The sequence below is a fragment of the Macrobrachium nipponense genome, chromosome 26 (assembly GCF_015104395.2).
Source record: "Macrobrachium nipponense isolate FS-2020 chromosome 26, ASM1510439v2, whole genome shotgun sequence".
NCBI classification, from domain to species: Eukaryota; Metazoa; Arthropoda; class Malacostraca; order Decapoda; family Palaemonidae; genus Macrobrachium; species Macrobrachium nipponense.
In genome coordinates this window covers 32743111-32758096 of record NC_087215.1, presented here as the reverse complement: position 1 = coordinate 32758096, position 14986 = coordinate 32743111, and the positions used below count along the sequence as shown (strand labels likewise).

Genomic DNA, 14986 nt, shown 5'->3' with positions numbered 1-14986 from the left:
AACCCTTCGGTCCCTGACGCCAGGTTCGAGTCCTCCACGATCCCCTCCTTAGGGGACTTCACCAGTAATGATGCGGAAGAGATGCTGCTTTGTCCTGTGAGGGTGCTACGGCGCTATCTGAAGAAAACTCGACACCTCAGGCCTGAGTGTCGACGCCTCTTCGTTAGCACCGGGGTGACCAAGAAAGAAGTGTTAAAGAACACTGTTTCTTTCTGGCTTCGTGAGGTAATCAGGAAAGTGTACGACTCAGACAGGAGTGCCGACACCAGTACCTTTCGTCCGAGAGCCCACGAAGATAGAGGCATTGGTCCAACTCTTGCATTCTGCAAGAACTTGTCTGTCGCATAGGTGCTGAAGGCAGGGGTGTGGTCCAACCAGACCACCTTCACCTCCTCCTACCTTCGGGATATTGCCCATAGGTCCTTGGACACTTTTTCCTTGGGACCCGTGGTGGCTTGCTACTCAACAAGTTGTGTAGCTTACCCAGCTCCTTTACAGGACAAGATAGCATCTCGTCCTTGTGATATCGCATGAATGGAGAGTGAATGAGTGTGACTGGCTCCTCTTCCTCCTCTTTTCTTCCCTCTCCCTGCGGGCAGAGGGTAGCGGTCATCACAACACTGGACAGGACGATGATGCAGGTAAGCTACATAACCGAGCTCCATTCTATCCCTTTCATTAGGGATAGAACTGTTTATCCGTCCCTTCCCTAGCAAGGGGGGAAACAGACACCAGTAAGAAACAAACCCAATACTTTATATATTTGGCTTCTTACTTAGGACTTTAGTTCTTGCTTGCTATTCATAAGAGGTACGCTTGCAGTGCACACTCCGATCAGTTGGACAGAGGCTAGGTTCCCCCCTTTGCTGTTACGACCAGGGAGGGAACCCAGGTTGGGTGAACACCAGTCTGTTCGCAAGACTCAGATTCCTCCCACCAATAAGTGAGTCTTACTTATGTAAGGACCGATGGTTTGTATTGCGTCGGAACAAATCACAATTTTTGAAAGTAAATTGTATTTTCATACATTCTACTTACCTGTCAGATATATACATAGCTATCGACTCCGTCGTCCCCGACAGAAATTCAAATTTCGCGGCACTCGCTACAGGTAGGTCAGGTGATCTACCGCCCTGCTCTGGGTGGCAGGACTAGGAACCATTCCCATTTTCTAACCAGATTCTCTCTGTCGCTGGTAGTATTAACATTGTTGTTACCTCCTCCTGACTGGAATTCTTTTTTCACAACGCTTTTGATCATCTTTCGACTGATTTTTGGTGACGTACTTGGATCGTTGTTTGGCATTCGCTATCGTGGACTGTTTTTTGGACTTCGCTTTGGATTTTTGTGAATATGTCTGATTCTAGTGTTAGCTTCAGAGTGTGTGTGAATGAGGGCTGTAAGGTGAGGATTCCGAAAGCTTCGGTAGATCCTCACACTACATGCAGTGGTTGTAGAAAGGTTGAATGCTCAATTGAGAATACGTGTAACGAGTGTGAGAGATTGAGTGCGCAAGAATGGAAGAATCTGACTTCTTACTTGAAGAAGTTTAGAGAAAGATAGAGAGAGGAAGGCGGCTTACAAAAAGCCGGAAAATGTCTAGTAGTTCTGTAGCTTCTTCTTCTTCTTCTCTTAATTATGCCCATTCTATTTCAGCCCGTTCACAGTTAATCCCTCTGATTCCGCCTCAGAAATAGCGGACTCAGAGCTTCCCCTTCAAAAAATGCAAGAGAAATGGGAAGCATTGGAAGGTAAGAGAAGTGAATGTGGTTTCTCGAGTGATGTTAGTGTCCCCAGTGTAGTGGGAGGGGGCGTCTGGTCGTCTCTGCGACGCTCCCAGGCCTAGACCTCTTCCAAGCTCCCTGGCCCAGAGGAGAAGGAAAGTCGAAGAAACCTTACGGGGGTCGTGGAGAATCCCCAACGATCAGGCGTCCCTTCGGCAGAATCTTATCATCTCAGACTGCCAGGGACAGCTATAGGAAAAGCGTACCTTCGTGAGTGCTTTTCATCATCTAGTTCGCCTTCTCCGAGAAGAGGATGGAAGGAATCGAAGCTTTCACGTCCGCTAAAAAGGAATTGGAAAGAACCTGAGCTTAATTCTAGCCCCGAACGCTTCTCTGAAGAGGAGGCGCCTTCGGTAATCAAGAAAGCTAGAAAGGGCTTAGATCCTTGGAAGGGAAAAGACTCTCGAGCGCCTTCCAGATCTCCTTCTCCTGATTCGAATGAGCCTTCGACCAGGAGAATTGTTTTGATGAATGTACAGAGGATCAAATAGCGTCTTTGGTAGGAGTACTTTCTAAAGAGCCTACTCGTAAAAAGGATGACAGGCTTCCGATTAAGAGATCCAAATACCGATCTCCTGTCGGGCGCGACGAACCCTCCAGGGGAGTTGTCGCACAAGCGGCCATCTCTGGGGGGAGCGGTGCGTTAGGCAGGCGAGACGTGGGAAAGGAAGTAACTCCTGCCAAGCGTCAGGCGCCAACTAGGAGCCAGGCGCCAAGTAGGCGCAAAGAGCCTGACTTTACTGTAGATCGTTCTAGGCCCAGATCTTCATCCAAGCAACAAGAGCCAACTGGAGAAGAGAGAACTCCTGATAGGAGTATAGCGCCCGCTAAGCGCAATATACTTGCTATTCGAAAGGCGCATTCCATGAGCGATACTCCTACCAAGCCACAGGAGTATTCGGAACTAGATGCGCCTTCCATAGGTCAGGAGTATTTGGGAAGAGATACTCCTGCCAGCCGCCTTGAGTACTCTGGCCTCGATACTCCTCCTAGGCGCCAGGAGTATTCTGGACTTTTTACTCCTACCAGGCGCCAGGAGTATTCGAAGCGCGATGCGCCTACCAAGCGCCAGGAGTATTCTGAGCTTAATACTCCTAACAGGCGCCAGGAGTATTTGGAGCGAGATGCGCCTTCCAGACGGCAGGAGTATTCGAAGAGTGGAACGACTGTCAGGCGCCAGGAGTATTCCAAACAGGATACTCCTACCAGGCCTCAGGAGTATTCTCAGCGAGATACTCCTGCTAAACGCCAGGCGCATTCTCCTCGTGAAGAGATTGACATCCGACAGGAGTCTAACAGGCGTAAAGCAGTGATACGTGACTCGCCTAATGATAAACGTAAGGAGAGAGTTACTCCTAGCCCATCTCCTTATAGAAGTGCTTCTTCTTCGGAAAGGAAGAAATCAAGAGAGGAGACAGAGGAGGGAAGGGAGCCTTCTCCTTTCGATCCTATTAATTTAGATGACGTCTCGGAGGACGAAGTTACTAACAGAGAAGGGCTTTCGAATTACAAAGTTCTTTCTGCTCTTCTCTTAGAAGAATATGGAGATGCATTGACTCCAGCCGCTCCTCCTTCTCCTCGCTCTCTATTTTCAAGTACGAAGGCACACAAGTCTTCGTCTTTCCTGAAAATGAAGCCGGCCATATCCATGAAAGGGCCTACAATCTCTGGACTCCTGGATCAAGACTAAGGAGTTAGGAAGGACGATCTTTTGCATGCCTCCCGTTAAACTAAGGGGCAGGAGAGGCATATGGTACGAAACGGGAGAAAACATGGGATTGTCTCTGCCCGTTTCAGCTGAATCGGACTTCTCCAGTCTCGTAGACTCGTCGAGGAGACATGCCTTAAATTCAGCGAAAGCAACATGGGGTCTTTCGGAAATGGACCATCTCCTCAAGGGACTTTTCATACCTTAGAAGTATTTAACTTCCTAGATTGGTCCCCTTGGGGTCATTGCTAAGAAGTCCCATGAAAAAAGAACAAACTAAGCCCTGAAACCTTGCATAGCATCCTTACATGCATCGATAAGGCGGTTCAAGATGGATCGGCGGAAGTGTGCTCCCTCTTCGGTGCGGGAATACTAAAGAAGAGAGCAGTTCATAGTGCCTTTCTCACTAAGGCCGTCTCGCCTTCGCAGAGATCCGCTTTGCTGTATGCGCCTCTCTCTGAACATTTATTTCCTTCGCAGTTGGTGAGAGACATTGCCCATTCGCTAACTGAGAAAGCCACTCAAGATCTTTAAGGCAATCCTCAAGGAAGAATAGACCTGTGGCTAGTGAGGAAAAGAAAGCCTCTAAGCCAGCTCAACAACAGCAGCCCTTTCGAGGAGGCTCTCAGGCTAGATCCATCGTCAGAAGGAAATCAACTGAAAAAAGGGGAAGATCTGCCTTCCGTCCCTTTAAGAAGAAAATGAGAAATCTTTCCTCCAGACACCTGTAGGAGCCAGGTTACAATTCTTTGCGGGAGCATGGGAAGACATAGGATCCGATCCTTGGTCGATGTCAGTAATCAAGAAGGGTTATTATATCCCATTCAAGGACAGGCCCCCCTTGACAACGTCACCGAGGGAACTGTCAGCCAGATACAAGGACCCTGTTCTGAGGGATACTCTTCGTCAAATGGTGGAGCAGATGTGGACAAAAGAGCAATAGAGCTGGTACGGGATCAAAGCTCCCCGGGGTTTTACAATCGCTTGTTTCTCGTAGCGAAAGCCTCGGGGGATGGAGACCGGTACTGGATGTAAGTTCGCTGAACAAATTCGTACCACAACAGAAGTTCAGCATGGAAACGTCTGCCTCAGTACTTGCAGCTCTCCATCAAGGAGATTGGATGGCGTCTCTAGATCTTCAAGACGCATATTTCCACGTCCCGATTCACCATTCGTCGAGGAAGTACCTTCGTTTCATGTTCGAGGGAAGGATCTATCAGTTCAGGGCCCTGTGTTTCGGCCTGTCTACGGCTCCCCAAGTCTTCACAGACTTGATGAAAAATGTGTCAAAACACCTTCACATGAAAGGGATAAACGTCTCCCTATAGACCTGGACGACTGGCTCATCAGGGCCAGGTCTCAAAAGCAGTGTCTGGAGGACCTGTCAACAATCCTGGAATTGACAAAGACATTAGGATTAATCGTGAACCTCGAGAAATCTCAGATGGTCCCCACCCCAGCCAGAACGTAGTCTATCTGGGGATTCAGATAGATTCTCGGGGTTTTCGAGTATTTCCTTCTCAAGAGAGAGTAAGGAAAGGCTGTGCCACAGTATTGAACTTCTTAGAGAAAGAGAGTACTTCAGCGAGGGAATGGTTGAGCCTTCTGGGGACCCTTTCCTCGCTCGAACAGTTCTTTCTCTAGGAAGACTGCATCTCCGTCCGCTTCAGTACTTCCTGAGAAGCAGTTGGAGTTGGAAGACAGGACAGCTCTCGGACACGTTTCCATCTCATTAGAAGTAAACAACAATTAAGGTGGTGGTTGACCCCCTTGGAAGAAAACAAAGGAGTATCCTTAGAAGTTCGGAACCCAAACCTGACATTGTTCTCAGACGCGTTGGAGACAGGTTGGGGTGCGACTCTAGGGTCCGAAGAAGTGTCAGGCACCTGGTCGGAAGAGCAGGTGTCATGGCACATAAATTGCAAGGAGCTCTTTGCGATTCACCTCGCGCTAAGGAGCTTCGAGCAGATAGTCAAAGACAAAGTAATACAAATAAACTCCGCCAATACGACCGCTCTGGCTTATGTCAAGAAACAAGGAGGAACTCACTCTTTCGCCCTATACGAACTGGCAAGAGATCTGCTGATTTGGGCAAATCAAAGGAACGTGGTTTCTTCTAACGAGATTTGTTCAAGGGGAGAGGAACGTGAGAGCGGACAGACTGAGCAGGAGGTTCCAGGTCCTTCCTACAGAATGGACCCTCCACTCGGAAGTCTGTCAGACCCTTTGGTATCTTTGGGGGAAACCGCAGATAGATCTATTCGCCACGTTTCTCTCCAAAAGGATAGATACATTTTGCGCCCTAGTAGAGGATCCCAGGGCTTATGCAATAGACGCCTTTCTCCTGGACTGGTCAGGGCTAGACGTGTACGCTTTTCCCCCATTCAAGATTCTGGGGGAAGTAGTCAGAAAGTTTGTGGCCTCGAAGGGAACCAGAATGACTCTGATAGCCCCATATTGGCCATCCCGAATTTGGTTCACGGAGGTGATGGAGTGGACAGTGGACTTCCCCAGATCTCTTCAAACAGGATAGATCTGCTCAACAACCCCACTTCGAGAGGTACCATCAAAATCTACCTGCTCTTGCTCTGACTGCCTTTCGACTATCGAAAGACTGGTCAGAGCGAGAGGGTTTTCTCGCAAGGCGGCAAGCGCAATTGCTAGAGCCCGCAGAGCATCTACTAGGCGAGTGTACCAATCGAAGTGGGAAGTTTTCAGAAACTGGTGCAGGTCGAAGAAGCTGTCCTCTTCCAATACCTCTGTAACCGAAATTGCGGATTTCCTTCTTTTCCTGAGGGAAAAGTCACATCTTTCTGTACCAACAATTAAAGGATACAGAAGTATGCTTTCGTCAGTCTTTAGAAACAGGGGCTTAGACTTGACGAATAATAAAGATTTGCACAATCTCATCCGCATCCTCCTTTGAAACGTCCAAGTCAGTAGAGCTAGGATTCCGAGCTGGAACTTAGATGTGGTTCTGAAATTTCTTTCTATCCTCGGAAAAGTTCGAAACCACCTCATACGGCTTCATTCGGGATATCACTAGAAAGTGTATATTTCTTCTATCTCTGGCTACAGCTAAAAGGGTCAGCGAGTTGCACGCCCTTGAGTCACGAGTTGGTTTCAAAGAAGATTCTGCGATTTGTTCATTCCAGACTCTTTTTATTGCCAAAAACGAGAACCCTTCGAATCCCTGGCCTAGGAGTTTCGAGGTAAAAGGACTTACTAGCCTAGTAGGCAGAGAAATAGAAAGATCACTTTGTCAGTTAGAGCACTGAAATTCTATCTGGACAGAAAGAAGCGGTTGGGAGGCTCACAACATGGTCTATGGTGCTCGTGAAAGACCCCAAGAGACCTATGTCTAAAAATGCTTTGGCCTTCTTTGTTAGAAGTGTTATTATCGAGGCTCATAAGAAACTGCCCAGATGACTCTTTTAATCTATTAAGAGTAAAGAGCTCATGAGGTAAGGGCAATCGCGACATCAATTGCGTTCCAGAGTATATGTCACTTAAAAATATTTTGGACGCAACCTATTGGAGATGCAAACTCAGTATTTGCATCTCATTATTTAAAAGATGTGCGAGTAACGTATGAGAAATTCTTTTCTCTAGGTCCGTTTGTGTCAGCACAGACGGTTCTGGGTAAAGGAGAGAGCACCGATCCTTAAATATGTGTGCGTAACCCTCTTGTCGGATGTGTTCTCGTGTTTCCTGTGCATGGGAGTGTCAGATGTCGCACTGGCGGCCTTCACTTCGCTTCATTAGGAAATCGAGTGACAGCTGACTATTAGAGGGGTACAAAATTTTTGTTTGATTTTGTATGTATGATTTTCGAGTTGTGGTTGTTTGCTAAGAGTTTGGGATGACTCTTAACAATCTTAGAACTAACACGGGTTAGGATCGGGTGATCGGGATTGGTTGTGTGCTTCTAAAGAAGGCGTGTTGTCATATAAGCGGATTAGCACCCCTTGACAAACGCCAGTTAGGCTCTGCGAGTAATGGATAAGACCCCATCGACAGACCAGCAAGAACTCTTGGCCACAGATCACTATCTCGCTAAGGCTCTTGAGATGAAGCAGACTCCTGGGCAGTAGCCACGAAGTCTTCCATCTAATAAGGTAGGAACCAAGGTTTATTTATACCTACAACATATGTTGTTTACCTGTCTAGTCAGTAAGTTAGCTGTCTCTTGCCCTCCACCAAAGGGTGTCAATCAGCTATGTATATATCTGACAGGTAAGTTGAATGTTATGAAATGATATTGTTATGATACAATAAAGTTTCATACATACTTACCTGGCAGATATATACGATTGAAGACCCACCCAGCCTCCCCGCAGGAGACAGGTGGAAGAGAGAATCTGGTTAGAAAACGGGAATGGTTCCTAGTCCTGCCACCCAGAGCAGGGCGGTAGATCAACTGACCTACCTGTAGCGAGTGCCGCGAAATTTGAATTTCTGTCGGGGACGACGGAGTCAATACGCTAGTATATCTGCCAGGTAAGTATGTATGAAACTTTATTGTATCATAACAATATCATTTTTCTAAACTATACAAACCTGAGGTCCTTTACATATAGTCCCACCTCATGCCACCCCTCACTCTGTTCCTGGGCCTAAAGCAAGGTGATATGTTTACCTCCAGTCGGGCGGGACTCCCGACCATCGCACAAGCAGTTACTGCTGAACTACCTTTTTAGTAAATCTTACGACCGGTCCAGCTGGCGCTGAATAGTAATTCCTTATGTAAAGGACCTCAGGTTTGTATAGTTAGGAAAAATACAATTTACTTAAAAAAATTGTGATATCGTAGCTATTCACGGGGGCGTAGTGGACCCTATCCCCCTCGAATCCCTGGGTTTGACTGTGATTATGGGTAACAGGTTCCCCTGAGGAAGAAAGTTGTGACTTTCCATTTCTGTGTAGGGAAACCCAGAAACACTCATTGCTACCTTGCTTGGTGTTGCTCCCTGATGACGTCATCTCTCTTCCAGTTGGGTTTTCTTCCATTGGAGTTGGTACCAATTTATGGGACTCCTCTGTAGCCTTCAGGATATTATCTTAGTTCATACTCAGAAGCAATGAGGCTCATTAAATCTAATCCTTTGGTTTCTTCAACTCAAATCCAAGTATGGATGATCAGTCAGTCAGAACTTTCATTCTGCCTCAGAACTACTGTACCCCATTCCTTCTCTGAGGTTGAAAGGGCTTCTCATTCTGTGTATTGAGAAACATCCCATAGAAGAGTAGGGTTCCTGGGTTGGCATTTCCTTCATGGCATGTATGCCAGGTCATGGTACCCGTACCACTTCTTACCTAAGTGATGGCCAATTAGAAGGCAAGCATGACACTTTCCCTTCTGATCCCTTCCCTCTTTGGATAAAATTTATAATCTTTTGCAGTGGAATGTTTATTTTGCCAATTCTTAATGTTGACTTATGACGTACGTAGATGTAAAGTGAGCTCTTTATGTTAGTTACATAAAATATACAGCAATGATGAACTGCCCCTGCACGCTTCTCTACTTGACTTACACCTGTTTTTACTCACAACACTAGGCAGACTGCTGTAAACATTGTCATTTTTGCAGTATCAGGTTCAATCAGTTTTATTTTAGGTATTACAACTAAAATGTGGAATAGTTTGCTCACTGCAGTTGTGAAATCTTCTGACCTCCAAATATTTAAGCTATGAGCAAATTCAATCCTGCTCTCTGCTGATGTCTCCTGAGTTCAGGTGTGTCAGTCTTAATTTCTGCTCCTTCATATTTTTTTTTATTGGTCACCTTTAACTGTAATTTGTCGTTCTCAGCAGGATGATTTCCTTTTGAAGCCCTCTTGGGTTTATAGTTGTTGACTGTTTATAAGTATTTTCAGCCGAAGATTTAAGAAAGAAATAAGGCAGGTATGGTTTTCACTCCTTTTATCTCACATGGTTGGGAGTTGTTCCAGACCTGTTAGGGCAAACTTAAGTTTCAGGTTTCAAAAGCAAGATACTGACTAAAAGACTTCATTCCTCTTTCTACAAGAGAACTCTAAAAGTCTCCTAGATTTTTCCTCCCTGGTCTACATTTGTCATTCAGCCAGTGTATTGTACCCTACCAGTGTTTTCCTACCATCATTTAAACACCATATTACCAAGCTTAGACAACCATGCCCAGCTCATGCAAAAAATACTTATATAAATGGCTCTGGTTTGTGTATCTATTAAAAATACAAATTATCTTTGAAATTTCTTACATAAATAAACATATTGTTTATGTTGATGTTCAGTTTTACATATTTTGGAGGTTGAATGGAAAACAGGAAATTTGTAGTCATATTTGAAAATTTACATTTTATGGGTTGTTTGGTAACCTAATTCTTTTGATTTATGGCTTGTCATCTGATAACAAGGTAAACTGGAGTTAGTTTTATGATTTAATTTTGGCAAACACAGAAACCAATCTGATTCAAGTGGTATTTTACAGCTTAATACTTGGAGTGGCAGCATTGAAATTGGTGTGACGGTATGCAATCCAGACGTCATCGACATCCCCATCACAGCTACAGATCTAAGGGGTGGAACATGGGTATGTTCTTTTGTCATGAGTATGTTTAGCTAATTTTTTCAAAGACAGACTCTCTTTGTATAATTGTTAATGTAATAATACTCACAAACATCTTTTTAGTTGACACTCTGTAATTCCCATGTGAAAATCTTCACGTATGACCTTGCTTTGTATTCTGAAACCTCCATAACTTTTACAGTACAACATTTTTATGTCCATACCTTGAACTTGTTTATTTATGAGCACATATTTCTGACCATAAATAGAGTATGACTGTAGCCATAAGTTTATCAAAATTTAGCTATGCAAAAACTTAGATAATCCTTGTTATAACTTCAGTGAAAATCAAGGGTGTTCAGTAAGTCAACTGTAAATTAAAAGTGCTTCACAAGCACCAAGCTTTTTTAATGATGCCTAAACCATCAAGCTGCAACACCTAATTGTTGAAAATTATCTTCAATAGGTTATATAAAAAAAATAGGTTGCAGTAATGGAACCCTTCAGTCTGTGTCACTGAAACAGATTTACTCTATAGGTTCATATATGTCTTATGACGGCAGTTTGTGGGTTACGTGAATGTTCAGTGACTATTGAGTAGTGAGAAGGTGGAATTGCTTTTAAATGCTACTGGTTAAAGTTGATAAGAGAAAAATTCCCATTTTATCACCTGCAAATAAAGCATAAGTACTAAATAAATGAAAGATTCTGTAAAATTAGCTCTTTCTGGTTTGTACGAACATGGCTCTTAATATGATGTCAATTAGAACTATGGTACAGAAGCTTGAAGATATCAAGCTCAAGCCAATTTTTTGTTCTTGTGCTGTTTTACCTATTAGATGCACTTTTTTTATTGTTAAATGTATAAGAAAAACTGCCCTGCGTCCAATGCAGCCGTATCAGGGATGGGAGACCAAGCCCCTTGGGCTAGGCTATGCCTTTCCTACATCACATCGAGCGTAATGGGTAGGCACAAAAATTGTTGCCAATAATAAAACATTGAAAAACAAGCCTCATTATTAAAGCAAATTGTGTTACTAATATTTAATAAAATATTGAAAACAAGTCAAATTATCTGTCTATTATCACAAACTTATGAAAAAGTGCTTGCGATACTTTGGCATTTAGCCTGTCACCCGTATGCAATGAATGGATGTAAACAAAAGCATAGTGCCAAGTGTTGTTTATTTATGGTAAATTTCAAACAAAGACTATATGTACTTTATTTCAGTATACTCTCACATTATTGTATTTCATGCACAGAATCATACATTTTTCCTTACAAAATTACTTTAAAGTAAAATATCTTAAAATAAATGTATAATAAAACAGCAAAATTTTTTTTTTTATTTCCACAAAATATCATTGTAAGATAGGGGTGTCTTTTACACCGGCAAATACGGCTTTTGATAAACACTGCTACACAGTCATTTGAATGAGTACTGTAAATGGTGGTCGTTTATAAAAATTGACTTTTCAGATCATGCTAGGGCAAGGAGTTTTGCGCGACGGACGCTCCTTGCACGAGGCATATGGGTGCGACCTCGACAAACTTGTAGAAGGAGACCGAGTTGGTGTTATGAGGACATCACAGGTATTGCTTGGATTTTTTTCAAGTTATCTACGTATTAAGCACTTGATACTAGGAGGAGCTTTTGTAATAATTAGGAGGAATGTTTAACTAATTAAATTTATTTATGCATTGTTTTAAGCCATTTAGCAAGACAAAAACCAGTGGTCATGATTTGTTTATATATACAGTGGTCCCCCCGTATTCGCGGGGGATGCGTACCAGACCCCCCCGTGAATAGTTAGAATCCGCGAATGTTTGGAACCCCCCTCTAAAAATGCTCATAAACTGTCCTGGACATACAAACACCAAAGTATCCCTTAAAGACCATCCTTCATCAAATATACATAAAATATCCTATTATGGTTCATATTAATCTTTGAAATATAATTAACCCTTAAACGTTGACTGGACGTATTTTACGTTAACATTTTTTGTCTCTCTGGTGCCGACTGGACGTATTTTACGTCGACATACAAAAGTTTTTGTACATGAACTTTCCTGTCAGATATATACTTAGCTTTACGTCTCTGACGTCACGACAGAATTCAAAACTCGCGGCACACGCGACAGGTAGGTCAGGTGATCTACCTACCCGCCGCTGGGTGGCAGCTGTAAGAACCAATCTCCCTTTCCAGGCAGAATTTTTCTGTCGCCGGTGACGACTACACCTGTGGTTGTTACCTCCTGACAGCTTTATTCGATTCTCGTTGCCTTGGATTTATTTGGACTGACTTTCGGTGAAGTACCTGATCTTGTTGGCTTGGCATACGCGCTTGTGGATTGTTTTTTGACTATTGGTTTGGATTTTTCTTTGATTTCAAGATGTCTGATGTAGAGGTTAAGAAATCTTCTATGTTTAGGGTGTGCTCTATAGATGAATGCGAGGTGAGGCTACCGAAAGCTACGGTAGATCCTCACACAGTATGCTTGAAATGTAGGGGTAAAGAATGTTCTTTTATTAACCCGTGTAATGAGTGTGAGAAGTTGGATGAGGGTGAATGGAAGTCTCTTTCTTCCTACTTGAGGAAGTTGGAGAAAGACAGGGTGAGAAAAGCTTCGTCTAGAAGTTCTAGTAAGTCTCGTATTAGCGAGGTAGAAGTAGACAATCCTGTTTGTAGCTAGATCCTTCTCCCGTTTCAGCTCCTGCTCCCTGCATCGAACCTAAAGATAACGACTTCGGAAGTGGCAACCATGAGAGCCACGATCCTTTAGCATGGAGAAGAAATTCGTTCGTTTGCAAGGTAAGAGTAATAATGAAGGTGAATTGGGCAGTGACCCCAGTGCAGTGGAGGGTGCGTCTGATCGGCTCCTTAATGCTTCCAGGCCTAGACCTCTTCCAGACTCCCAGTCCCAGTGGAGGAGGAAAGTCAACAGCCGCAGGAAGGTTAGGGAGAACTCCCACCGATCAGGCGTCCCCTCGGTAGATCCTGATGTTCGTTCCCAGGCTGCCTTTGTTCGCTCTAAGAAGGAGGTGTTACGCCAATGCTCTTCTTCATCACCTTCGCCTAGAAGAGGATGGAGCGCCTCGGATTCATCGCGACCGTTGAAGAGAGCCTGGAAGGCTCCTTGCGCCTTTCCCTTCCAGCCCGGAATGTTTTCCAAAAGAAAGAGCCTGAGTGGATATCAAGAAACCCAGGAGGGATCAGGAGTTCTCGCCTCAGAGTAGGCTTCGATCCTCATCCCCTGTGGAGGATTTTGCAAGATCTCCAGCTCGGATTCTTGCGGGCTGCAAGCTCAGATTTCGGCTCTGGCGGGCTCCTTGGCTGGAGGTACGCGTCGTAAGAAGGACGTCTCTCTCCTGTCAAGAAGTCTAGGCTACCTTCGCCTGCGTTGCCTTCTCAGTCGGAGGCGGCTCTCTCTCCTGTAACAGCGGATGGAAGGAGGCGCTCTTCCCTCGGCAGACGCTTGTCGTCTTCCAGGCGACAATCGCCCAAGAAGCTTTCTCCTGGCGACTTCATTTCTCCAGTAGAAAAGGGATCAAGCGCCTAGTAGGCGCTCGTCTAAAGATAAGCACACAGCTTCGTCTTCTCGCTCCTTTCCGAAGATCCTCCAATCTCCGGATAAGAGAGCCTCCTCATACATGGATTCTTCAGAGACAGGATCTCTCCTTATGTTAGGCGCCTAGAGCCTGGTAGGCGCTACTCCCCCAAAGTAGCCGCTCTCCCGCTTCCAAGCGCTGTGCGGAAGATAGGCGCTTTTCTCCTGATAGGCGCGGTCCACCTGTTAGCCGCTCTGTTTCAGGTCAGGCGTAAGAGCCTGAAAGAAATGTCTCGGCTGAGGAGACTACCTTTTGCAGAGACCCACGCGTCTCGATCTAAGTTTGTGGATCATGGTAGACGCCTGTCTCCGAGTAGGCGATCTTCTCCAGGGATTCGTTCTCCTGTAGGTAGGCACCAAAGAGCCTAGCAGGCGTTCTCCTCATTTAGGCGCAGTTCGCCAGGCAGCCGCTCTCCTTTTGACAGGCGCATGGATTCTGTTAGGCGCCGTGAGCATAGTAGGCTCTCCTCTCCTAGCAGGCGCTCCCCTTTGGACTCCTGTGTATCTAGGAGCAGACTTCAGGATCACAGAGGACTCACTCATCGGAGTAGGAAGGACGCATTCGATAGGAGCTCTCCCGAAGCTTTGGCTTCCCCTGATAGGCGCCAGATGGCTGCCAGACACTCACTAGATAGACGCACTTCTTTAGAGAAGTCCAGCTGCTCTCGTAAAGAAGCCGAAGGTTCGTCGGTGGATGAAGTGGAACCTTCAGAAGAGGACTTGGTTAAGGATTCTTCGGTCTCGTCCTACAATATCCTGACAGACCTCCTTCTTCAAGAGTTTGGAGACGCTCTTACTCCCGTTGCTCCTCCTTCTCCTCTCTCGTTATTCTCGACTTCTAAGAAGACGAAGGTTTCCTCCTGTGTGAGGATGAAGCCAACCATCTAGATGAAGAAGGCTTTGAGAGGTTTTGGTGATTGGCTTTTTTCTAAGGAGGAGAAAGGGAAGACTGTGTTTTCTTTCCCCCCTTCCAATTCAACTTACGGGCAGACTAGGCTTTTTGGTATGAGTCTGGAGAACCCCTAGGCCTGGGTCTACCGTCATCTGCAGACGCGGACTTCTCTTCACTGGTGGATGCCGCACGACGCTCGGCTCTCTTGTCAGCTAAGACTACCTGGGCTATGAACGAGCTCGACCACCTGTTGAAGGGAATGTTCAGAGTCTTGGAAGTCTTCAACTTCCTTGACTGGTCTTTGGGGGTCTTGGCTAAAAAGACTCAGAACCCGGATTCCATCTCGCCCGAGGATCTCACAGTGTACTGACGTGCATGGATAAGGCAGTTAGAGATGGATCGAGCGAAGTAGGCCTCCCTGTTGGAGCAGGGGTTCTTAAGAAAA

General features: G+C 45.2%; 1 protein-coding gene across 1 annotated transcript in view; it reads left to right on the top strand.

Annotated features, from left to right (window-relative positions):
• The window catches only part of LOC135200161 (neuralized-like protein 4), a 304677-nt gene that overhangs the window by 30850 nt on the left and 258841 nt on the right, over nt 1-14986 (top strand). The window contains exons 2-3 of the mRNA XM_064228519.1: nt 9962-10063; nt 11520-11633. Of these exons, the coding sequence (XP_064084589.1) occupies nt 9962-10063; nt 11520-11633 (216 nt within the window). The remainder of the gene's footprint in view (nt 1-9961; nt 10064-11519; nt 11634-14986) is intronic.